At 59.7% G+C, this 24404-nt stretch overlaps 1 protein-coding gene across 1 annotated transcript in view; it reads right to left on the minus strand.

The window, feature by feature from the left end:
- Positions 1–24404, minus strand: part of SORCS2 (sortilin related VPS10 domain containing receptor 2) — a 516528-nt gene that overhangs the window by 28147 nt on the left and 463977 nt on the right. The window contains 7 exon segments of the mRNA XM_058546667.1: positions 642–683; positions 685–763; positions 7244–7351; positions 8322–8413; positions 14448–14524; positions 16208–16310; positions 22540–22686. Of these exon segments, the coding sequence (XP_058402650.1) occupies positions 642–683; positions 685–763; positions 7244–7351; positions 8322–8413; positions 14448–14524; positions 16208–16310; positions 22540–22686 (648 nt within the window).

Here is a 24404-nt window from a genome sequence, read left to right on the forward strand (position 1 = left end):
AGGGTGCCAGGCCCTGTGCAGGAGCCACGGCCTCGAGGGCTCATGTGGACACACAGTAGGTCCTCAGTGGATGATCAGAACAGGCGCTGCTCCCCAAAATAGGTGCCGTGGCAGTAACAGGTGCGGGGTCCCCCCAGCAGTTCCAGAGCCCCCACCTCCTGAAATCCCGACCTCCCCCACCACACCGCGGCAGCACAGCGACCTGAACTCGGGTGGAGGCCATCTAGTCCTCGTCTGTCCCCCTTGGTGTGACTATTACACAGCTTGCTGTAGAAGCATCTATGTGTTTGAGATGATGGGTGGGGGCTGCCTGACCCCGCTGGGGTGTTATGTAATATACGACACACACTCCGTGCCGCCTTCCTGTGATCTGAAAGATCCTGGGCCCGAAGTGCACAGGACTCCACAGAGGGGTGGGGCCTGTGGACGGCCCCCCGGGCCTGACCGGAGACCCAGCCCCGAGCGGCCCCAGGCGCCAGGAAGGGGCCAGAACACCCCGCAGAAGGACCAGATACCTCGGGGCGGTCGGGGTCCTGGGGAGGCCTCTTGGAGGAGGAGAGGCCCGCAGCCTCGCAGCATGGGGACTCTGGCAGGCAGGGCCCTGCCCGCCTACCTGCGCCCGCCCACCTGCGCCCGCCCACCTGCAGGTTGGTGAGGTCCCAGGAGCTGTAGTCGTCCTCCCCCACACGGCCTGGAGAATGAGGGCCGGAAGTCCACCTTGACCAGCTCCCAGTCGGAGCGGAAGCTGATGTGGCCGAAGACACTGGGGGAGAGGAGGGACGGGAGGAAACCACTTTATTTGAGCCCCATCCCCGCGGTGCCAACTGCTTCCCCTCTGCCTCAGTTCCCACCTGTGCAGTGGGCCCGGCAATACCTCTCCTCCCTCCCACGACGTGTGGGGAGCTCCGCATGTGCTGTCTGGTCTAAACCTCATTACAGCTCCGTGAGATGCGTCTACCCCCATTTTATAGAAAGGAAAACCGAGGCACAGAGAGGTTCAGTAACTTGCCCAAGGTCACACAGCTTATTTGTGCCATTTCTTCTCCATCAGTGGTTGTTTGCTGAGTGTCTACCATGTGCCCAGATTCCTCCCTCTCTGAGAGGGCTACTGCTTAAAGGGTTTTCACCTGATCCTCCCCACACCTCACACTTGGGCTCCAAACACCACCGCAGAAGAGAGACCCAGCCTGGACTTCCTTGGTCCTTCTCCAGTCTAGCCTACAGCACTCAGGCCATATTACCAGAGGTCAAGCATCTGGATAGGGGAGGTGATGTGCCCTGCTCTGGTCTTGGTCTTCTTCCAAGCACAACGACAGGAGCTGGATACTGCAGGAGGCCAGTCATGATCTGAAAGGGTGCAAACCCCATTCTAGGACAGTAGTTGAGAAAGGTCTTGGAGTGTTTTCCTGGGGACATGATGGCTGGCTCTGAATGTCTGACGCTGATATTTGAAGAGGAGTTTTGGCTCCACAGGGCACCTCTGAGCCAGGCAGGCCTGACTCGATACCCATTTACTATGTCTGTGACCTTGGGCAGGTACATTCCCTCTCTGTGCCTCAGTTTCCCTGGCTTCAAAATGGGGACAATAACACTGGCCTTTCAGGATCGATGGTGGATTAGTGATGGTTTGCGTAGGATGCCGGCACATAGTAGGAGCTTCACACACAGGTGCACAAGCACACACATGTGCACATACACTCACACTCGTGTGTGCACACACGCTCACGCGTGCCCACACACATTATCTCTACCCCCCAGAACAGTTCCACAAAGTAGACACTATTGTCTGTGTCCTACAGGGAAGATCCCGAGCCTCCGCAGGCTGCCCGGGGCCTCCTCTGGTGCTCGCCTCCCTCTGTCTCGCCTTGACCTTCTTCTGTGGTCAGTGCCCTGTCCCCCGCCCGGGCTGTGAGGGGGCGCAGCCTGCGGATCGTTCTCCACGTCCCCGCCCTCCTTCCTCCCCGTCCGCCCACAGCCCTCAGTGGCTGGGGACACCACACGGTCCCCTCCCAGCCGTGGCCTCCCGTGTTCCGTCGCCCACAGTCCCGCTCTGCTTCTCTCCTCTGGGTGTGCGAGGCCTGGAGCGGGTGGGAGGGGCCGCGGTGCTGGCCGGGGACCCTCCTGCCGCTGGAGGACGCGGCCCCCCAAGGGCGGAACCCTGCCCGCGGCCCCGCTTCCGCTCCGCCTCTTCCAGCTGCTCCTGAGCCGCGGTTTCCCACGCAGGGGTCGTGGGAGGCCTGCACGGCGGCGAACACGGCCGTGGTGTGCTGCCTGCACCTGTCCTGATTCCATCCTTACGTCCACAGCCCTCTGGCTGGAAAGTGTCACACGTGGGGGACTTCCTTTGCCACACCGTCTCCCTTCTTCAGACAAAGCCTGCTGGGTTGGTCACTTCGAGTGCGAGGGTCTTATCTCACCCAAGGGACACTCTCTGAGGGAGAACCTCGGGTCCCGGCCCGTGTCCTGGCACAGCGTGAGTCGGGCTCTGGCCTCCTGAAAACCACGTCGCTGTGGCGGTGACAGCGGCACGGCCGCTGTCGCGTACCCGGCGCCTGCCGCATCTCTCCTTCCCTCCTCCCCAGGCCCGCGAGGTGTGCTGCCACCACTCCCAGCTTCCAGATGGGAACCCGAGGCCGGGGACCCACCAACGGCACGGCCACGGCCCAACTCCCGGAGGAGCCGGGACCCGGCCCGGGGCAGGTGACTCCGGGGCTGCGAGGCTCCGCCGGGAACTGCGGTCAGCCAGGCAGCCCCCCCGCCCCCAGGAAGTCTCAGCTCCCCGTGGTCCCAGCCTGAGCGAGAAAGCCTGCTTTGGCTGATCTAATTAATCCCCTCCACGCCTCTGAAGTCCTGCCTTTTATGAAACCCAGAACCTCAGCTGTTGTCTGGGTAATTCTGAGTTTTAGGAAGGAGATGCCAAAGGGAGCCTATTTATTGCTTCACAGTTAATAAGGAAAAAAGGGGCCGGAGGTGCAGGTTGGGTGAGGAATCCACTGCCCTTTAAACAGCTCACTCCCCTTGCCCAGCTGGGGGCCTGGGGGCCCTCACCCCTCTAAGGCCGCCCTGGTGGGGACAGGAGGGCCGGCAAAGGTGAGCCGTGCTGAGGGAAACGTCCCGAAAGGCGACTATGGTCAGCTTGGGCGTGACCTTGGGGCAGATTTGGATAAAGAAACGATGTGGAAAATGCTCTCAACTGTTCAGGAAACAGGAGAGGGGCTGAGGGGACACACAGAGCACAGAGAGAGACGGAGAGACAGAGACAGAGAGACAGAGAAAGAGTGGAGAGGGAGAGAGACAGGGAGAGAGTGGAGAGAGAGACATAGAGAGGGAGGGAGAGAGACAGAAAAAGGGAGAGAGAAGGAGAGGGGGAGAGAGAGAGAAACGGAGGGAAGGAGGGGAGGCAGAGAGGACTCTGGGTCTGAGCGAGAGCACTTCCAACAGTCCCACAGTCCGGAGAGATGAACTTTTTGTTCTAATATGTGGGCATGTTCCCTCTTTCACAGTCTGAATTATTTCTATGTCAACGGGAGTTTGAAGGGTGTTTGGAGCAGCGGCACTGTGAAATAGGAGGCCTGTGGGAACCGTTCGGATGCTTTTTAGAAGAACTTAAAAGGTTATAGCTCTGGCTATGAACTCTGCCATTAGCGTTCCGGGGATAAAATGCCCCGTCTGTCCGTGGGAGATGAAAACTGGGCTGTTTCTGGGGCCAAACATCACCCTGATGTGGTGACACACGGGACGAAGGGCTGGTGTCCTGAAGCAACTAGTTCAATGCCCTGGGGTAGAAAGCACTCCCATTTCTGGGCTGGGGAAGCTGCGGCCTTGAGACCCAGCTGACCTGCTCAACCTCTGTGCAGCCAGCAAGGGCCTGACACCACCCCTGGCATTTCTGACTCTCCCTTTCCCCTCTGTGGACTCTGACCTTGGAAAACTGCTCACCACGCGGAGGGTCCAGGCCGAGCCTGCCTGCCCCACCCCCAACAGAGAGAGCCCTGCCTGGGACCCCAGCTGCAGCCTTCCTTCTCCCTCCTCCCCAGACTCGCCGGCACAACCCCCCGTGGTCCCCAGGAGGAACCATTGCCGTCCTGTCCAGACCCGAGCCCCCACCAGCACGAAAGGAGCGTGAACACAGAAAGTCGTGGATGACGCACATGCCCCGGGCCAGGGCCAGCAGGAGGGAGGCGTCTAGGGAGAGCCGCAAGCAGGGCGTTTAGAGAGTCAGAAGGGCTCGGGGTCCTCACCGGGGACATAGGACAGCCTCACGGGGCCTCGCCCATCTCTGGCTCTGCGGGAGCCGAGCAGAGCTGATCCCAGAGGGACCCCCTTCCCACCACTTCCTCGGTGCAGAACCGTTTGAGAGATTTCAGCACCTCTAAAAGCCAGGAAAATAAACTTTTCCGTGGAGATTATTTCCTATGAGAACAAAATGAGATAATCTAGAAAAACGGACCCATAACATGCAGTAGGGGCTCAGTAAAGCTCCATTACGGCCCCCGGCGCAAGAGGCCGTGTTGGTAAAGGTATGGTGGGGCCCCACGGGGAGGGGTCACTAAAGCTGCATTTAAATCTGGCGGGAATTCAGACCACTGCCCACTCTTCTCGTCTCAAACGCGCTGACAAAGGGGTCCACGCTCACTGGTTCCATGTCCTTCTGCCCCCTTCCGTCTGTGGCTCCCAGAAGCCTGGGAGGTGGGCTCAAAAGCGGCAGTGGTCAGCGGCGTGGACCTTCCAGGGCTGTGCTCCCAGCCGGAGGAGAGCAGGGGCCGCATCCACACAGCCTCCCCCACAGATGAAGGGGACGCCCTGGACCTGCAGAAGCTCCGGGCTCGGGGCCCAACCCCCGCTCAGGGCCGAGGCAGGGGGCGGGGCGGGCAGTATCGTCCATGCAGGCGGTTGTTTTCCGATTTAGGCCTGCTTCCCGCAGCACAACTGTGCGAGGGCCCCAGGACGGGGCCTCCTGAGGGGGATGGGGCACACAGAGAGATCACGGGGCTGGGGGCCAGGCGCCCTTGGGGGCTTATCTGCGTGGGCCTCCTTGGGGAATTCAGCAGTGGGAGCACCTGGCCCTCCCGGCCGATGGGAGAGCCGGACAGCGCCTCGGGCGTGAAGGCCCCAAGTGAGCCGGAAGTGCAAACATGAGTGTGCACCAGGCCCTTCCTGCGGAGCCGTGCCAGGGAGCCCCTCCTGGATGGGAAATCCCAGCTGCCCGGGGCACACGGCCGCTCCCAGCTGAGCGCGCAGGGTGAGGGGTCGCACGGCCCGGCCACTCCGCTGGGAGCAGGCAGAGTGGGGCTGTCCACTCTGGGAGGGACCGAGCCAGAGCCGGCGGACTGTCCAAACTCTGACGCGGGAAGGTGTTGGCTTCTTCTTGACCACAGCTCGTCCTTGGGCCTGTGTCCCGTCAGTCCAGCCCCCGTTCAAAGGTCAGCTGCTCCAAGGCGCCTTTGATCACTGCCTGACCCCGATGGCGGCCTTTCCCCCCCGCCACCGGCTCACCCTGTCACAGCAGCATCTGTCACGTTAGTGAGGAACTGGTATTTGATCTGTCTGCCCACTCGACTGCCGGCTCTGGGTCACCTGGGGGTCCTTGGTGCCCAGGACGGTGGGCGGCACGTTGCTGCCCATGCAGGAATGACCAGGGAGGGCCAGCCTCCTTCCGCTGTGGTGTGGTGCCGGGTGGCCTTGGTCAGCGGGAGGAGGCACGTCTCGCTTCCGCCCTGACCGCCCGTCCCCGGCCGCGCCCTCAGGAAGCTTCCTCAAAGTTCGCTGGGGAGAAGGAGAGGAAGCAGCTTGGGAGGCCGATGCGGAGACCCAGGGGTCAAAGTGCCGGCGTCCACTCCCGGCGTCCGGGGCCCTGCCCCCGAGCGGAGCGGGCGCGCAGGGGAGCGCTGTGGGTGCTGTAGTGTGGCCTGGGGCTGCCGCCACAAAATGCCACAACTGAGGCCTTCAACCAACAGCAGCATACTCCCCCCGACCCCAGTTCCGGAGGCCAGAAGTCTGAGATTAAGGTGTCACAGGGCCGGGCTCCCTCCGGAGGCTCTGAGGGAGGCTCCTTCCTGCCTCTCCCAGCTCCTGGGGGCCCCAGGTGTCCCTGGGCTGTGGCTGCATCGCCCCAGTCTCTGTGTCTTCACGTGGCCTCTCCCTGCGTGTCCGTGCGTCTCCGCGTCCTCTCCTCTTCCGTGAGGACAGCGGCCATTGGACTAGGCCCAGACTGATCCCGTATGCCCTCGCAGCAACTTGATAACATCTGTAAGACCCTATTTCCAAACAAGGTCACACCCACAGGTTCTGGGTGGCCGTGAATTTTGGGGGACACTGTTCTCCCCAGAACAGGCATCATCAATGAAAGGCAAGAAGAGGGCACGGGCCCCCGCTCGGCCGCACCAGGTGTGGCGGGCACGTGCAGCATCAGCAGAGCTGTGGGCATGCAGCATCCCAGGCCCCAAGCACGGCGTGACTCAGCTCTGCCGGAACAAGTCCCTGCGATCCGAGGGCCCCAGAAGCAGCTCCCATGGGTGGGCCCGCCTTCCTCGGTCTGTGAGCGCCTTCCTGCCCAGCACGGCCGGGGCAGGTCAAGCCCTTGTGCTCTTTTTCAATCCTCCCTGCCCGCCACTCCCCACCCCGACTCTTGCTCCTGGGCTACAGCGGCTTTGAACGGGGGCCCCTGATGCCCCTTGCCCCCGTCCCGGTGCCTCGTGCAGCGTCTGTTCTACAGTGGGGCTTGGCATGGCTGGGGGTTGGAAAAAGGTTGGCAACTCAGGGCCGCGAGCTGCAGCCTCAGACCCCAGCCTGACCCGGGCCAGGGTCCCAGGGCTGGACTCACAGCCTGGCTCCGCCTGCGCTGGCCTGTGTGGGTCTCAGGTCCTTACTGTGCAATGCGCCTAGGCGTCCTTTACAGGTGCCAATAGCAAACAACAACAACAACAATAATAGTAACAATCAACTCGAGAGGGGGACTGGGCAGCGGTCCAGAGCTCGCCCTTGACTCTCGGTTCCACCCCTCACAGCCCGGCAATCTGGGCAGGTGACGGGCATCCCTGAACAGGGACAGAGTGGCCACCGCCCAGTGGCTGGGGGTGAGAGGAAACAGTGGACAATAAGAGACCAGGAGGCAGGTGAAGATGGGGGCGAGAGCGAGGAGGATTCGGAGGGAGGTAGAGGTCAGCGTCGAGCCCGCCCAGGGCCGCAAGGCCCAGGGCGACCCTCCGCCACGGCCTGCCCACCCCCTCCCGCGGGCACTCACGTCATGACCAGTGTCTCGTCCCCCGGCTCACTCAGCAGCCCGTCCACAAACACCGAGGTGCTGGTGAAGTTGTGTGTGCTCCAGGTGAGGCCCTCGTCCACGCTGAACCTGCCCAGAGAAGGGGTGTCACCATGCGCAGGGCGGGCGAGGGCACTCCCCGTGTCCAGGGCTGTCCACTCCCCTGGATCCAGCCTGGCTCGTGCCCAGGGACCAGCACTGTCCAGCTGAGGTGGCTGGGAGAACGGGGGGTGGGCAGCGGCCATCCCTGGGGCCAGCCCAGCATCTGGGCCACGGCTGGATCCCGACCTCACTCTCCCCTGGGAGGCCACACTGGCTGCCCACCAGCACCAAGTGGTGTCCACATCGCTTAGCTACACCGCAGCCAAGGAGTCCTGGGTGTGCTGTCTGGGTATCACAGAGATGCTTTGTGCCCCCTGAGTGCAGTTATCTGGGCCTTGGAAACATCCAGTTCAGCCCCACCCGATGCCTGAGCCCGGCCCGGGCGTTGCTGGCCTGGCGACAGCAGCTCGCCGCTTCCCATTGCAGCGTATCGCAGTGCCGCCACCTCGAAGAGCAGAAAGCTCTTTTTCAGACTAAAGTGAGACTGGCTTCCTGGCAGCTCCCCCAGCTCTGCCTTCTGGGTCCAGAGTACATACCTGTCCTCACCTCCCCACCATGGCCCTTTAGATGTCTGAAGCTGCTGCCAAACCCGCTCTCCCCTGGGCACAGGCTGTTGGCTTCCTTGTCTGGCCCCACGTCCTCCACTGAACTAATTCCTGTTGATGCTGAAAAGCCACCTCCTCTGGGAAGCCCTCCATGCTCCTCCAGACTGAAGTCTCTAGTTCACCCCGACCACGCCGCGTGGCCATTGCCTGTTCCCTTGTCTCCCCACGCCTGGCCCTGAGCAGCTGCTGGGGGAGGCTTTCCCGGGCTCACTGCCACCCCCAGTTGGTGGGGCTTAGGGCCGTTGTCCTGGGGCCCACGGGGAGGCCGTTCTGGGAATATCCTGAGGGGCTCTCAGGTGGAGAGAAAGAGGTGCCCAGTCCGCCCTGCACCCCAGCGCAGGGCCCAACGTTACTTGAGGATCTTCAAGGGGATGGAGGTGTCCTTGATGGCCACGATCACGCCCCCGTGGTCCAGGTAGAGGATGTGGTGCTCCTCCTCGAACACCTGCGGAAGAGGCGGACGCGCTGAGGGCAGGACCCTGCGAAGCGCCGGAGGTCATTCAGGGTCGGGGTCGCTCGCCAGGGGCAGGATTGTCAACACACAGGCTGGGGGGCGCCAGCAGAGGCCAGCTCCTCGAGGCAGGGCTGGTCCAAGGGTTCCGCGGTCCCCCAGGCCATCACCACGCTCTCCCACCAGCACCCAGACTCAGCGCACGTGGGATGAGTGGATGACGGTGGCAATTTCAAGACCACTGAGAGCGAAAATTGCAAATAAGTGCTGCGGGCGATCCTCTCGATAGGAAAAACTCACACACCAGCAAGGCTGACAACGCAAGATGAGAAAGAAAGAAGGGAATTTAGGATATGCAGCATCAGTAAAAGCAAACCCCTATTTGACATTAAGACAGCTCAAGTGCCGGCTCCTCCAGGAAGCCCTCCTGGATGCCGGGCTGTGTGGGGAGCGCCTCTGGGCCCCCTACCCCAGCACTTACTACACTAATTTGTTGTTGTGTCTTCCAGCCAGGGATCTCCTCAAAGGCTGGGCCTGCATCCGAGTCCTCTCTGTGGCCCAGCCTTGCTCAGCCCAGAGCTGGGGTGCCTGTGCTCAGGGAGTGTGTGTGGGATGAATGAATGAATGACTAAGTGAGTTAATGAATGAATGACCAGGGGACAAAAGATCAAGCGGCTTGGACAGGGCTCATACAGGAGGAGATAGCTCTGGGGTCTCACTTGTCTGCAAATAGCCCCCGGTCCCATTTCACAGGCAAGGAAGTTGAGGCTCAGAGAGTGGGGGGTGAGCCAAGTGTGGCTCCTAAGTCATGCCAGGACACAGGGGCCTCCACTAGATCTTTCGGGAACACAAACATCCAGATGGCGAGCATGGTCTCTACCCGCCCAGAGAGGGGCACCGTCGTCCTCCACCACCTCGCGCCCGTCCTGCTCCTCTCCTCCTGAGAGCCTCCCCACAGCTGACCGCTCTGAGTCGGGAGTGGCCAGCACCCCACTCACTCCCCACCCTGTCTGACCGTCTCAGGGCCCGTGGGCTCTGCGGCAGGGGCACGGGGAAGCCCAGGAGGAAAGGGCAAAGCGCCAGGACCCGCCCGCCAGCCCCCCGTCAGGGCCTGCACGCTTATGCACCTCGGCCTGCCCCGAGTCTCAACCACCTTTGCACAGGGGCCTCCCGTGGGCGGCGAGGACTGTGGGCGTGTCCACCAGCGCGGCTCTCGGCGGCTCCGGGAGGCCTCTCCTGGGTCGGGAGGGCAGCTGCTGCTGACCCAGCAGGGACGCGGCCTGGCCAGTGCTGAGCCAGGCGGGAGGGAGTGGGGTGCCGCTGGCTCCCTCCCAGCAGGTGTTGACCCAAACAAGCGGCACCTGCACCCGCCCTGCACCTGCCCTGCACCTGCACCTGCCCCACACCTGCACCTGCCCTGCACCTGCACCTGCCCTGCACCTGCTCTGAGAACGAGCCGGAAGGCCCCCGGCTCCTGGGGTCTGTTCTAGGACAAAGAACGGGAACGAGGACATCGTATAAAAAACTATCAGCAGTGTCTTCTCGCTGCCGTCCCATCTTGAGCCTTGTCTCAATGTTGGACTTTCCAGGAGGAGGCAGCAGGAGGCACCCAGGGAGGACACAGAGCAAAGCCCCACATCTTAGGAATGTAAGACTTCAGCAGAGCTTCAGGATTCCTCTAGGCCAAGCCCTCAGACCTAACATTCCATCATCCCCACACCCCTCAACCCCACCAGGACCTTCTAGTGGCCTCCCGGGGCCCTTAGATCCACGTCCACGTCCAAGTCCAAACCCTTCGGTGGCCTTTGGGGCCCTGCCCACCTGTCTCCCACCCTCCATACACCAGCAACTGGCCTCCTCTCCTGGAACATGCCTCAGGCCCCTTGCACATGCTGTCCCCTGCCTGCAAAGCTCTTCCCTAGATATTTCCACCTTCTCAGCCTTGCTGGCATTTCCCACTACTCTTAGGAATTCTCTAGGAAACACTTGAATAAAGTGTTTGAATAAAGAAGAGAAGCCCCTGAGGAAAAATGGTGGAAAGTTAGCAGATGAGTCCCAGAGCCCATCCCCGCTTCCTTCCTCCCTCCTTCCTTTCCTCCTCCTCCCTCCCTCCTTCTCTTCCCCTCCCTCCTTCCCTCCCTTGATGTTTAGAGCAGAGGCTGTCAGGTTGGGGAAAATGACGCAGAGAAGGGGAACTGATGGACTGACTGCGCCTGAGCCCCTCCCTGCTGGGTGCCAGCTGCCGCCCATCAGGGGCCTCCAGGACCCCGGCAGGGGCCTTGCGCGAGCGAGGTGCACCGGGGGGGGGCTGCCTCAAAGTGCTCTGCTGAAATGGGGCAGCTTTTCCAGGAGAAACCGGAAAGGGATGTGGGTATCTGTGAACCACTGAACATGTCTGCAGGGGGGTGGGGAGAAGGAAGGCTGGGCTGAGTGGGCCCCGTGGCCTCTGCTGCTCTTACACAGTCTTGTTTAAGGTCAGCCACACTCGGAGGTTATTTCCCAAGGAGAGACCAGAGGCTCAGAGAGACACTGGCTTGCCTGAGGCCAAGCAGCTGGTAACTGGCAGGGCCGGTACAGACCCCAGGTCTCTGACCCAACCCCTCGCCCCTTCCACCACGACTCTTGGTCTGTGGGCTCCGGTCCCCATGAGCAGGACACGCCCAGCAGGAGGAGGGGCTGCATCTCGTGAGTGATGAGGTGGCAGGCTGGAGTGGGGCTTGGAGCACTAACTCAGGTGCTCCCCAGATATACCCCTGTAGCACTCGCTCCCACTGGACTCCAGGGCCCTGTCTGCAGGGCACAGAGGAGTCAGTGTGCCTGGTGGCCTTTGTCCCAACCATTAGCTCAGGAAGATGCTTGGGACAAGATTACATTAATAGAGATAGGGTTTCCTGGACAAGGGAGGTGACGGCCCGCAGATTTTAGGGTACTGTGAGGAAGAACTTTTCACAGTTCTCCTCCCCATCTGTCCACCCACACAACAGGCCCAGTGTTCCAGGCCCCCTCTGTTCGGGTGCCGGGATCCAGAGGTAGAGATGAAAGTCCGGCCCCCGGAATCCATACCCCAGGGAGAGACCTCCAAGGAGGCCGACCACCTTCACACAGCCACTCAGACACCAGCAGGGAGAGGCCCCTTTGTCTCTGCCCTCTCCGCCCAGTGCCCAGCCCAGGTTCTGCCACAGCACGAGGGTCCCAGCCAATGTTTTTGGGACAAATGATGTCAAGTCCCAACTAAACTCCAGACCTGAGGCAGTGGGCCCCCAGGGAAGGGGTCACGGTGCAATCAGCGCTTGGGCCAATCTCAGGAGGGGCCAGGGCATTACGGACGGGGGAACAGCGTGTGCAGAGCCCGGAGGTTAAAGAGAGCAGTGTGCCCTGGGGGCCTGAAACGCTTGCTGGAGCGCGGGCTGTGGGGCAGACGGAGACGGGCTGGGCGGCACGGGCACATGCGTCAGCCGAGGGGTCGGGACATCCTCCTGCGGATGACAGCGGGACACCGAGGTTTAGTCGGGGAGTGATGAGGACAGATTTCCCTTCTAGAAGCTTCGTTGGGTGCTGAGGGGAGAAAGACCAGAGGGGCAGAGACCCGTGGAGGCAAATGGACTCCAAAGCAGAAGAGCTTCTCTTCCGGGAAATAGTGAGCTCCCTGTCCCGGGGAGTAGTCAAGGAGAAGCTAGGGTCCCTCGCCCCGGGCCCCAGGCGGGGTGGCGGAGACCACGCTCGGGCCTGCGATGCTGTTGGAGGGGCACACGGCAGCAAACACGTGTGTCTGTCTCCACCGCGGGCGCGGGTTCATTGCCTTTGAACCTGCAGAGGCCTCTGCCGCGCGGTGGGGGCCCTCAGTCCCCGCCCCCTCGGGGACCAGGCCGCTGCCAGGTGGGGCGCTGAGAGCGTGCACAACCAGACACGCGGCTCCCCCCTCCAGGACAGGCGGGTGACCTTCGCCACATTACCCACCGGGAGAGGGGGTATCTCCCAGCCATCCGGGGGGACCCCACAGACACTAACGCTCTCTTTAGCGTCAGACTCTGGAAGAGGGGGGTCCGGGCTTTCCACCCCACAAGGAGCTCGCAGGGTCCTTGAACGTCCATTGCTCTGCTTGTCTGTGCTTTGATCCCCCCCACCCCGGGCAGCAGGGCCGAGGGGCAGGCGGTCTCCGTCCTCATTTCTCCCTTTGCCTGCGCCCCACACGCTGAGCTCCGGCCGGAGGGGCTCCTTGAACGTTTCTGGCTATTGTTTTTATAATCATCCCAGGGAGCTCATGTTTTTAAAAGGTTACGTCAGTTAAACAGCAAACCCGCTGTTGCTCGTAATTCATACTCTGAGTTCTCCTCTCAGACACAACTCATCACATCCTTGACGACCTGGCCCGAGCGCCCCAGGTCGTCTTCCCTTCTGCGCCTCCGTCCCACCCCGTCCTCTGCCTGGGCACCCTCTCTGCTTCCTCCTCCTCCTCTTCCTCTTCCCCCGCCTCCAAAACCCAGCTTGAGCATCTCTCCCTGCCCCGACACGCACATGCGCACACACACGGCTGCTCCTCGTCTCCTCCCCCAGGCACCTGTACCCCCCCACTGCACCCCGTCTGGGAAGGGAACAAGCACCCCGAGACCAGGCCCCACTCCGCACCTGAGCACACATCCTGCCATAACGCTGACAGTCCCAATCTGAAATCCAAGCAGACTGCTCGACAGAAGTGCCCTCTGTGACTATCTCACAATCCATTTCTATACAACCAGACCTCTGCTGGTTCAACTCAGACTACGTAATCTAATAAGGGGGGCGTTTCTCTGATAAATGGACAGACGGTGACCTTTAAGAAAGTTTGGACATATTTCACCAGTTTTAGTGAAACAGAAATATTGTAACACAATAAATCTCTTTTGCCCTTTTCAAAACTCCTTGCTTCTTGCATATTATTAAAAGATGTCAGGGCCTTAGACCGAGGCTGCCGGTGAGTTTCGTGTTTGGGATTGACGTGTTTGTCCAGAGCATTAATTGGGAGGGGGCTGTAGGTGGGGTACTCAGGTGTGCATAAAATGATCCCAAACAGAGCTGCCTACACTTATGGGAAGGAGAGAGGCACACAAGAGTGTAGTGCACTTTCTTAAGCCTTTAAAGCAGAAATTGTCACTCCAGGAAGTTGGCAGACCAGGCAAGGCTTTTTTTTTCTTTGTTCTGGGAAGAAACAGTGAGTGTCGAAGGAGCTGGCCCTCTCCCGGGTGGAGCGCGTGGGCTGGGCTCCTGAGCTGGGACGGCACAGGGAGCACGGGACCTGCCAGCCTCCGCTCCCTCCCCGCCCTGATTCCCTGTGTGGGTAGCGGGTCAGCAGCACGACCCCTCTGGCCTGGGAACGTGCGCTCCAGGGGCGCGCTGCACAGAGCCTGGCGTGGGGACCATTTCCTGCATAACTGCTTTCCCGCTTCTTCCCTTTCCTTCTTTCCCCGCACCACACTGAACATCAGATCATCACCCCCCGATGTCTCCTGGACGCCCCAACCCAGACTCAGCCTGGCCCCCAACACCTGCCCCTCCCCCATGTTCTCTTTCTCTCCCACGTCTCTGCCGTCCACCCAGCAGCCACCCCTGCCAGGACATGGGGGTCATCCGTGGCCCCCCACTTCTGGCCTCTGGGCTCCTGAGCTCAGCCCCAGCCTCTTATTCCCCGGGTGGCTTCCTGCTGGGACAGCCCCTCCACCTCGTCCCTGGCAATTATTCCCTTTGCTTTGGCCTTCACGGTGACGTGTCAGTGTCCGACTGTGTGAAGATGCGTCAGATTGTACTTCTCCAGCAGTGGCCATCGAAAGAACACAGGGTGGTTTCGGCGAGCCCGGCCTGGCCCTGCTGTTCATGGATGGCGGGTATAAGGTCTGCTTAAGGGAGCCGCGCGTCCAGCCCCTCAGGCCGGGGAAGACGAAGAGACACCTCAGCACTCTCTGGGAGGGGAGGGCACGACAGAGCAGACGCACCTCCCGGGAGTCTCGGGGGAAGGGGCGTGGGGTGGGCGCCGGGCCCCTCCCTGAGCCCTTACCTGCCGCCAGGTGTGCCCGCAGTCTGACGTGACGTACATTTCTTCTTTGTATTCCACCAGCTGTGAGCCCAGGTTACCTGGTCCAGAAGAAGAGGGGCAGGCTGCTCTCAGGATCAGCCAGCTTTCCCCTTCACGCCCCCTCGGACCCCCCGGTCCGAGAACAGACTAACCCCAGCAAGGGCTGGGTGTGCCCTGGGTCTACATCCCCCCTCCCAGAGACACGCAGCAGCCTGCCCCTCTCTGCCTTCCTCCTATAAGGACGGGCCTGCTGTAACCGCCACGCCTGGGCCCTGGTCCCAGTCTGTGCAGGAAAGGATTAACCTCGTCCAAGGAAAGCCAGCCTCGGGCGGCTCCAGCTGAGGCCCAGGCGCAGCCAGAGCTCGGGGGCCTCACCAGCGAGGAGTGTGGTCAAGGACAAGAAGTGCGGAGTGGCGGTGAGCGACAGGTTAGAGAGGACGGGGGCCAGGTGGCAGCCCCGGACAGGCTTTAAATGGAGGCAGGACAGGGCTGGGTTTGCATTTGGTGACAGCTCACTGAGGGCCGATGCAGGGGAGACCAGAGGCAGGTCTAGGGCAGGGGGACGGCCCAGGTGAGGGGCAGGGGAAGCACCGAGCGGGTGCTCACGAAACCTCTGCTGAGTGGATGTGTGGAGGACGGGGAGGCGGGCGCCAAACCAGGAGGCTCCTCCTCGGTCAAGGTTCACTTGAGCCCCTACTGGGCTTTAATGGGTCATCAGTCCTGAAGGCCACTCTACAGGGCTCAGATTCAATCCTGGGGTGGGGCCAGAGTGGGAAGAGCCCCCACCCAGCGTCCAAGCCAACTCCAGCTCACTGATGAGGAAACCGAGCCCACCTGGGCTCCTACAGGAAGAACCATGGCCACCCAGAAGGACACAAGCTCCAGGAGGTCACAGAGGCCTCCGGAGCTGGGCCCCGCCTGCCCCAACCGCCTCCTGGGGAGGATCTTGAACAATGGGATTTTCCCATAAGCTGGATTTGGCAGGTTTCTGCTGTGCCCATGGTCATGGCAGGGACCAGGGGTCTGAGCCCCCAGGATGATGGGGACCTGTGATGAGGACACTGAAGCCATTCTTGACTCTGGCTTGGAGCCCCAGAGGCCTCTGCCCTGGGCAACCTGTGTATCACTTGCCATTTGAGGCCTTGTTCATGTGGCAGTCTCAGGAGTATCTTACCCAGAGTCAAGTTTAGACATCATTGGAAAATTCCAAAAGATATGGCTTGTCCTCCAGCGGATGAGTCAAAGTGAATTCCAAGCAGTGTGTTTGCGTGCCTGCCTTCTTTTTTTGACCTCCAACTAACCACCAATCCATCCATCCATCCATCCATCCATCCATCCATCCATCCATCCATCCACCCATTCTTCATTATCTATCCATCCACCCATTCATCCATCTTTCATTGGTTTATCTATCTACCCGCCTATCCATTATCCATCCATCCATCCATCTATCCTTCATTAGTTTATTATCTACCCACCCGTCCATTATCCATCCATCGATCCATCCACCCATCCACCCAGCCATCCTTTCATTCAACACATATCATGTGCCCACTCTAGGCCAAGCGTTCACCCGTCAGAGTTTGCCATGAGAGCTGAGCTTCTTGGAGATGCCGTGCCACTGCCCCCAAATGGACACACCATGGCCCCAGGCCCATGGCCATCAAGTTTTATCCTTGAGAACGGAGCTTCTCTCCTGCAGTGATGACTCTTGCCATCTGCCTGTGATGGCAGCCTCCTACCTGCGCCCATGATGAGGCCTGGGGCGGTGTCCTTGGTGTGCACGGTGCCCGACACGTAGGGGTTGTCTGCCCAGCGCAGGTGCAGGTGGAGGTGGCAGTCCGGCTGCAAGGGGAGGAAGGGAGCCATGGTCAACACCTGGGGAGGAGCCGTGTCCCTAGGAAAGGTCGGACTGAGGTGAATGCACCCATGTGGCTTTTCCAGTGGGAAGGCAGGGCCAGGAGCGCCTCGGAGGAGTGGATGGAGGCTGCGAAGGAGGCCGTGAGGCTGGCCTGGGGCAAAGGCCGTCAGCTCTGGGCCATGACTGCGCACGGATGAAGCCAGTGGGAGGGTTCTCCCAGCATGGCTGCTGGCCCCCAACATGCAGTGGGCATTCCCACGTGCAGTGCTGGGCCGTGGGACGTGATTCCTGGGGCCGGCACAGCCCCTGCTCCCATTCCTTCATTCGTTCATCCATCCAGAACCTCTACTGGGCTTCTCACGGGACCACAGTGGGCAGGCCTCAGGGAACAGCCGTGGGACACTCTGCGAGCCCTGTGCCATCCACGGGAGGCAGAGGGGTAGGCGGCTGTGCTGGAGCCCGGTTTACTCGCCAGCATCAGTGAGCACGCTGACGGCAGCATGGGTTGCTGCCCTGCCAGAGGGGCAGAAACGCGCGTTGCAATAATCGTTTCAGCGCAGCTCACGGTGACTCATGGCCGTCCCTGTGCCAGCGGTGAGTGAAGCCCTCTACAAGGTGCATTGTCACTGAGCGTTCTCAACATCCGTTCTATCACCCCCAGTTCACCAACGGGGAAACTGAGGCAGAGAGTATTTAAGCACTCAAGGGCAGTGGTGGGGCTAGGCTACGCCTAAGGCTGCCCTGATCCAATGTCCGCGCTCTGAGCCCCGAGGGTGTCTGTCCCTGCCGGGGACACACTTCCAGGCCAGACTGGGCCAGCAGCCTCCCAGGATGAGTAAGCACGAGCAGTTTCCTGTCTGGCCGCTTGGCAGGAACAGACCCCCTCACCTGTCTCCTCCTGGCCGCCTGCACCCCAGCCTACCCCTGAGTAGGACTAGGGGGTCCGGGGGGGACAGACGAGCTGAGAAGGCTGTGCCCTGTGGACTGCGGCCTCCCTGAGTCTCACCCAGGCCTCAGGGGCTCAAAGGCACTATCTTGCCTGCACTCCCTCTGTCACACCCGTGATAGAATACAAAACCACAGCACACTGGATGAGGTCCAAGGTCCCCGCACAGCTCCCTCAGGGGCGCCAGAGACTGCACTGGGCAGTGACCGGTCAGCCATCAGCCAGGGGCTGCCCGCACCGGCCGCAGGAGGGACGGGCTCCAGAGACCCTGTTTCTTCCCTCCTCCCTCCTGAAGCCAGAGAGGCAGGTCTGAGGTCTGGCTGGCTGACCCACCTTGACAATGTAGCATTTCCTGCCTCTGCTGGACAGGAGAGCGGGAGGGCCACCAGAGATCCCACGACACCAACGGATGTCAAGGGGTTTTTGGGGTGACAACTCTGGGCTCAGTCTTTCTGGAGTCCCCAGTTTGGGGAATTCCACAAGCCAGGAGTGTGGGCAGGGTGGGATCATGGAAATGCAGGGCTTGGAAATCTTGTACCTCCCTCTTAATGCTGTGTGACTCTGTGAAAACTGCTTAGCGTCTCTGAGTCTCAGTTTCTTTCTCTGTGAAATGGGCCAATAACCTCTGCTTCACAGGATTACTGGATTAACACAGCAAAGCTTCTGGAGAGAAAGTCAGGGTCCAGCCTCCCCTGAACAAGGTACTGCCTAATTGCTTACTTATAAGAAAAGTAATAATCTCCTTGGCCTTTTTTTTTTTTTCCTGGAAAACTCTCCAGCTTAGAAATACCATAGAACTGAACACCCAGAGATCCAAATTCGAACTTAGGAGGTGCCACTGATTTTATGGGAAACTTTGGGCCTTGGTTTCCTCATTTGTGAAATGGAGATGGGGTGCCCATCTCCCACACCTCACAGGAGTGTGGGGAGAAAAGTGGGGTCATTCCAGAACCCCATTGTCATTACCATATTATAGCTTCTACTGAAACCTTTCCGGGAGATGTCTTTTCTCTTCATTGTATGTTTTTGTAGCCCTTTCTTCTGGTCCATGGACTGAGTATATTTTAGACAGATTATCTGAAGCTAAAACTGAAAGTTAGTAAATTGGGTATTGATCTGGGTCAGACGGCACCAGCAGGTGGCAGCCCCAGGGCCTGATCCACTTGGAGACGAGACTTACTCGTCTGTACCAGGGTTTTAAAAATGTATTAGTTGCATCACATGTTGTGTGATTCCATTCATACAGAACGTCCAGAGCAGGGAAATCTACAGAGACGGAAAGGGGATGAGTGGTTGCCAGGGGCTGGTGCGGGATGGGGAGACGGGGTGAGGGCTGAAGGGTGCGGGGGTTCTTTGTGAGGGGATGAAATGCTCTAAAATGGGCTGTAGTGATGGTTGCACAACTCTGTGAATATGTTACAAAACACTGAATTGTACACTTTAAATGGGTGAATTCTATGGCACGTGAGTTATATCTCAGTAAAGCTGTAAAAACAACAAAAATAAAAGGTGGCAAAATCAGCTGCAGGTAGGCTCTACGCCCTCTGCAGAGGCACACTTCTGAAGTGGACTCGGAGGCTGGAGACCCTCCCCGGGGCAACCTGGGAGCCCTGTGCTGAAGAGAGCAGGGCCCCCAGGGGGGAGTCACCCCAGAGGAGAGACCCCGTCCAGGAACCTCCACTGAACCCCGTGGGATGATAAGACATTGCCCGTTCGGGATTTCTCCTGATTTCTTATGATTGAAAGCAAGTTGGTGAGTTAACATCTCTGGTGAGATGCCCACCTGGTGACCAGACACTAACGGGAGGGGGTCCTGGGGAGGGAGGGGCCCGTGCCCTCTGTGGGCAGGGCTGGCTCCCGGCTGCAGAAGGGAGCTCTGAGTCAGGAGAAAGAGGAGCCTCCCCAGGGATGTGGCACTCAAGTCCCATACTGGCATGCTCCTGAGCAGAGAGGGTGGGGGCACAGCCCTGCTTTGGAGCCCAGGTTTCCTGGTGGGCCAGCTGGGGCCTGGAGCAGCCCGAGCTCCCAGGCTGTTCTCCTTGGACTGCAACCAGCCTTTTCCGTGTCCTCTCTCGCACCGTGCACACAACGTCAGTGTCTATGTGTGTGGTGAGCACTGCGTCATGGAACCTGGCCTCCCCCGCCTCAGCCCGCTGGTGGTCTGTCCTGGGTGTGGGCACTTGTTTGGGCCAGAGGTGGAACACTCCTCAGGGTTCCCTGTGGTTGTGGCCCACAGGTCACCGGCAGATACAGGCAGAGCTGCGGCCCCCTTTGGCGCCGTGGAGGGCCTGCTGACAGCCACACAAGTGTCTTCCAGCCAGACCCGGAGCTGCTGGGCAGGGCGTGCACTGCTGGTGTCTGACAGCTGAGAGGAGGCCTTACAAACACCCTCCCAGCCAAGTCTGGGCCGAGTGGACAAAGGGCAGGGCAGGCTGGGCAGACCTGGAGGTGCCCACCCCAGGGCACCTGGGCTCTCTGCAGATGTGACAGGACAGCGAGCCAGGGCTGCCCTTGGGGTGTGCCATCAGAGATGGAGGGGTCCTCTGAGGCCACCCAGGGCCAGGGCGGGGAGACCCCAAGGGCAGGCTGGTGTTGAACGCCCCAGTCCTGCAGGAGGTGGGCTTGGGTCTCTGCAGGGCTTGGGGGGGTGAGGTGGACCAAGTGAGGGGCCCAGGCTGCCCCAAGGCTCCCTCTTCTTGGCCCCTCTGCAAGCAGGAGCCGGCTGGTGCTCTAAAGAAGTGTCTCCCAAATCATGAAAGACTGTTGGATGGTCAGAGGGCCACGCTGCCGGCCTGCAGAGCGAGGAGACCCGCCCACCTGGACACCCCACTTATTGCCTCAGCCCGAATCTGAGAAGAGTAACCGTGGGCTGCAAAACCAACAGGTATTCCTTCTGAATCAAGATGTAAACCGATTCAGAACCATCTTCCAAGTCTGATTTGTCATCCTAAAACAGATCTGGTCACACCTCTCATCTGTTTCCCCATTGCTGGAAGGAGGTCTCTGCAGGCGAGGGCCGGTCATATGGCCGGGAAAATATCCAGAGTTATCCGGAGACCCAGAATTACAAGAAAAATGGAAGACAGAGAAATCACACAGGTGTCAGGAACCCAATTACGACTTTAACGGGCATAGAAGCTAAAAGATTGTAAAGAAAAACACCTGGTTATTGTTATTTTGGGGTCATGTGATTACACGGGCACCGCATTTCCCTGTTCGTACATTTCTGTATTTTCCAAGTGTTCTGCAAGAAGCGGGAATCACTCTTATGATGAGAAGTGAAGCCTCAGGGCGGTTTGCCCTGTTCACTGAGAGGACGCGTGGTTGAGAGGAGGACGGTCAGAGAAGACAGTCATCGGCCAGTCTTGGCCCCCGGCCTCCTCCCACGGCCCCCTCTCCAGCTGCTCAGCACACACCTGGTAACCGGCCTCTGAGCCGCGAGCCCTGGCTTTCCCTTCCTGTCCTCGTGCCCGGGCGGGTCTCCCGAGGGCTCGTTCTCTGTCCTTCGTGCTCACTGGGGTCTCCGCCCGCGCCCACGCCACCACTCTGCTCCTACTTTTGTTCTTTTAGGGCCGGGACGTAAATCTCACAAAGGTTATCTCCTCACTGAACTGTGTAATTGCAGACAAGAATCTATTCTTAGCAAAAACTTGCTTTGACAGATTAATACGGCTTAACTTTGCCGACGATGATACAAAAATTAGCCCTTTCACAGCGATTCTGTTTTCAGCAGGGTTTTTACCAGTGGCAGGTAATTAACTCTCCCCGGAGGTCGACAGGTGTTATTATCGTCCCTTGTCACCCACAGTGGGGCTTGCAGAAGCCTCGCGGCAGCCCAAGTGGTGAGGGTCAGCTCAGCCGCGGGCTCACAGAGCAAGGGCCAGCTCTGCCAGGGCTGAGCTGCTGCCTTGAGGGCACAAAGTGGGTTTGGCCCTCAGGGTCAGTGGCTGGCACTTTCAGAGGTCTCACAGAGACGCAGGCAGGACCCCATGGGGGCAGGATTGTGTTCTGTGTTGTGTGCTGGTGTATTCTGAACATCCAGAACAGCGCCTCGCACATAGTAGGTGCTCGCACATGTTTGTTGAATGAATGTCCCTGTAAAATAGGCGCCGTTACTCTTTCTATTTACAGAGAGGCAGGGCAATGGATGGATTCAGGCATCCCCAGGAGGCAGGCCCTGCCTGTGACAGGCTTCATTCGAGGCCAGTGGGAAACAGGTAGAGAAGCAAGTAAGCCCAATGAAGGCTTCTCAGTGGAGGGGACATCTGGGCTGGGTTTCCAGGTGTCAGTAGGAGTTTGCTGGCTAAAGAAGAAGGAAAGGGCATTCTAGGCTACTGGACATCGTGGGAAGGGGGGCAATCCAAAAAGGAAGGCTCTTCCTCGCTTGCTTTCTCTGTGCCAGGGCCTGTGCCGGGCATGTCTGTGGACTGTTTCATTTCCCCCTCAATGCCTCAGGGGATTTTCATCATCTCCCTTCCTTTTTCAAAGAAGCATTGATTGACTCAGCCGAGATCGCAGGGTCGTTAGAACCGAGACTGCGGCCTCTTGCTCCTTCACAGCTGCCGCTCCCTGAGCACTCACCTCCAGCCAGGCCCCTAGACCTCTGTCCTTCCACCCTCAGTAGCTCCGGCCTGCAGGCCACCCAGATCTCCACACAGAGTTCCAGAGGGAAATCCAGCCCTCCCTGCCGCCGAGGCAGCCAAGGCACTGGGGCAGTCCACGCTTGTAGTCACGTCGAAAGGCACCCCTGGCAGAGCAGGACTGGTCTGGGGCTGTGGCCTGGCCCCCCCACATCCACAGGTAGAGTGCACGCCCCTTGATGCTGGCCAGGAGGAGAGCAGGCCTGCAATGTGCTTGCCTGTCTCTGCTCCACCTCCGTTATCGCCACGAGAACGTGCCTGGGCTGGCCCCAGGAGGAAGATCCCCTCCGACATCAGCCAACTCCCAGACGTGAGAGTGAGCCCAGCCAAGATGAGCAGAGCACCCAGCCGAGCCCAGCCACAGATCTGGAGCATAAGTGACTGTGCCTCAAGGTGATTTGTTACACAGCACTGTTGTGGCAAGAGCTGACCAATACACTTCCCTCTCTGACTCCAGTTAACTCTTCCGTAAAGCGAAGGGTTTCACGTGACCCTTTCCCTGGTGCCCAGAGAAATTGGAGGTTCATGTCCCTCAGATGGCCCTGCTCCGACGTCTGACCTCCCGGTTCCTGCAGTAATGTCTGTGCCTACCCCACAGGAGTGTGTGACGTGAGGGGAGGCACTTACAGGCTTACAGTTGGTAGGTTTTCCGTTCATGTCCGTGCTGGGCGGCCTCAGGTGATCCCAGTCACGTCCCTTGTTGTAGGTTATAAGCGTCACCACCTTCCCATCGATTTTTTGGTTCGCCAAGAAGACGCCTTTCACCCCTCGGACCTGGGACAGAAATACAGATGGAGTGTGAAAACCTGCCGGGAGCCTCTAGTGAGCGAGTGTCCACTGTGGGCCCGCCCCTTCTGAGGGCTCTGTGCGCACGGCCCTATTTCACCCGACAATGGCCCCGGAGCTGAGGCTGACCACGTGCACCTGGAGGCCAGCGGGGCGTAGGGGGCAAGGGACCCGAGACTCTGGCTTGAGCTTTGACGGGAAGCCGGTTCTGTCTGACCCCAAAGCCCAGGTGCTTTTCACAACACTGAGCTGCCCTCCCAGGTCCAGACTCCGGCTGTGGGGCAGTGAGCAGAGCCCTGGTCCCCACACGCCCGTGCGTCACGGTCACCCCATCTGCAGCCCAGAGCTCCTGATGCAGAGCCTTCTCCCCTCGCCTCCCTCCCAGTGGACCCACAGGGCCTGGACCAGTGGACGGCTCTGGGCTTTCCTCGGGGGACTCCCTCAGCTCAACCCCACCCGAAGGGGTGCCAGGTAGCGAGGACAGGGGTCTGCGCTTACCCCAGCCTGCCCTGGCCAGGGGCTCAAGGGTTGCCCTGCCTCCTTTCTCAGGGTTTCCTGAGGGCCCACGGCAGGGACCCAAACACGGCCCATAGTCGGTTTCTAAGTTGGCTCACAAGAAGTGGTCAAATATCAGCAACGCCCTGTAATCCAAGCTCCTGTTTCCACAGAGATGTCCTTTTTCTGCAAGTTCCTTACTGCACAGGGGCCTCAGACCAGTTACTGAGACCCCCCAGGGTGGCGTGCGCTTCTTGGACCCTCCTGCATGCCCGAGGCTGTTCCTGCTCCTCTGTGTGCAGCGCGTCCCTATTTCTCACAATGAACTGAGAAAACTGAGGCTCAGAGAGTTGTGGAACGTACCCAAGGTTCCATAGCCAAGGATTAAACTTCTAATTTCTACAAGGATCATAGAAATAGCACAGTTACTAAGTGCCTTTTATGTGGTCAGTGACAGTGCCAGCTCATTCAATTCCCACAACGCCAGGAGGCTGGTGCTTCACTGTCCTCGATGCCCAGGTCAGCCAAGTGCCCGACACACAGTGGGTACCCCATCGATGACGCTGGAGAAAGGTGGCCGAGTGAATGGTGGCTGAGTTTTCTGCGGCTGCTCTAACAGATGAACACAGACCGAGTGCCTTAAAACCACACCCATTGACTATGTTATAGTTCTGGGGGTTGAAAGTCCAATACGGGTCTCACTGGGCTAAATCAAGGTGTCCACAGGGCTGGTTGCTTCTGGAGGCTCCAGGGGAAGATCTGTGTCCCGGCCGTTTCCAGCTTCTAGAGGCACCCGAGTTTCTTGGCTCGTGGCCCCTCCTCCATCTTCACAGCCAGAAGCCCAGCATCTCTGACCTTTCCTCTGTGATTACACGTGTTTCTCTGACCCTCCTCTTCTGCCCTCCTCTACTTTTAAGGACTCCTTGGTTACAGTGCGTCCACCTAGATAATCTCCCCATCTGCTGGTAAGCACCCTCAATTCCCCTTTGCCGTGTGCATTGTCTGTGTAAAATGCTGCTTTTGGCGGGGGGAGACCCGCCCTCCCTCCTGGGGTGATGGCCCCAGGGCATGGAGGACCACAGCCCCTTCGCTCACACACGGTGACGACTTTCTGTCTCCTGCTCTCTGAGACATCACCTGGGTGGCACGTCCAGCCTGCTCAGCGCTGGATCGAGATGACCCCCTCAATGGCCCCCAGGGACAGAGAGGAC

This window comes from Diceros bicornis, chromosome 8 (genome assembly GCF_020826845.1).
Source record: "Diceros bicornis minor isolate mBicDic1 chromosome 8, mDicBic1.mat.cur, whole genome shotgun sequence".
In the NCBI taxonomy this organism is placed as follows: Eukaryota; Metazoa; Chordata; class Mammalia; order Perissodactyla; family Rhinocerotidae; genus Diceros; species Diceros bicornis.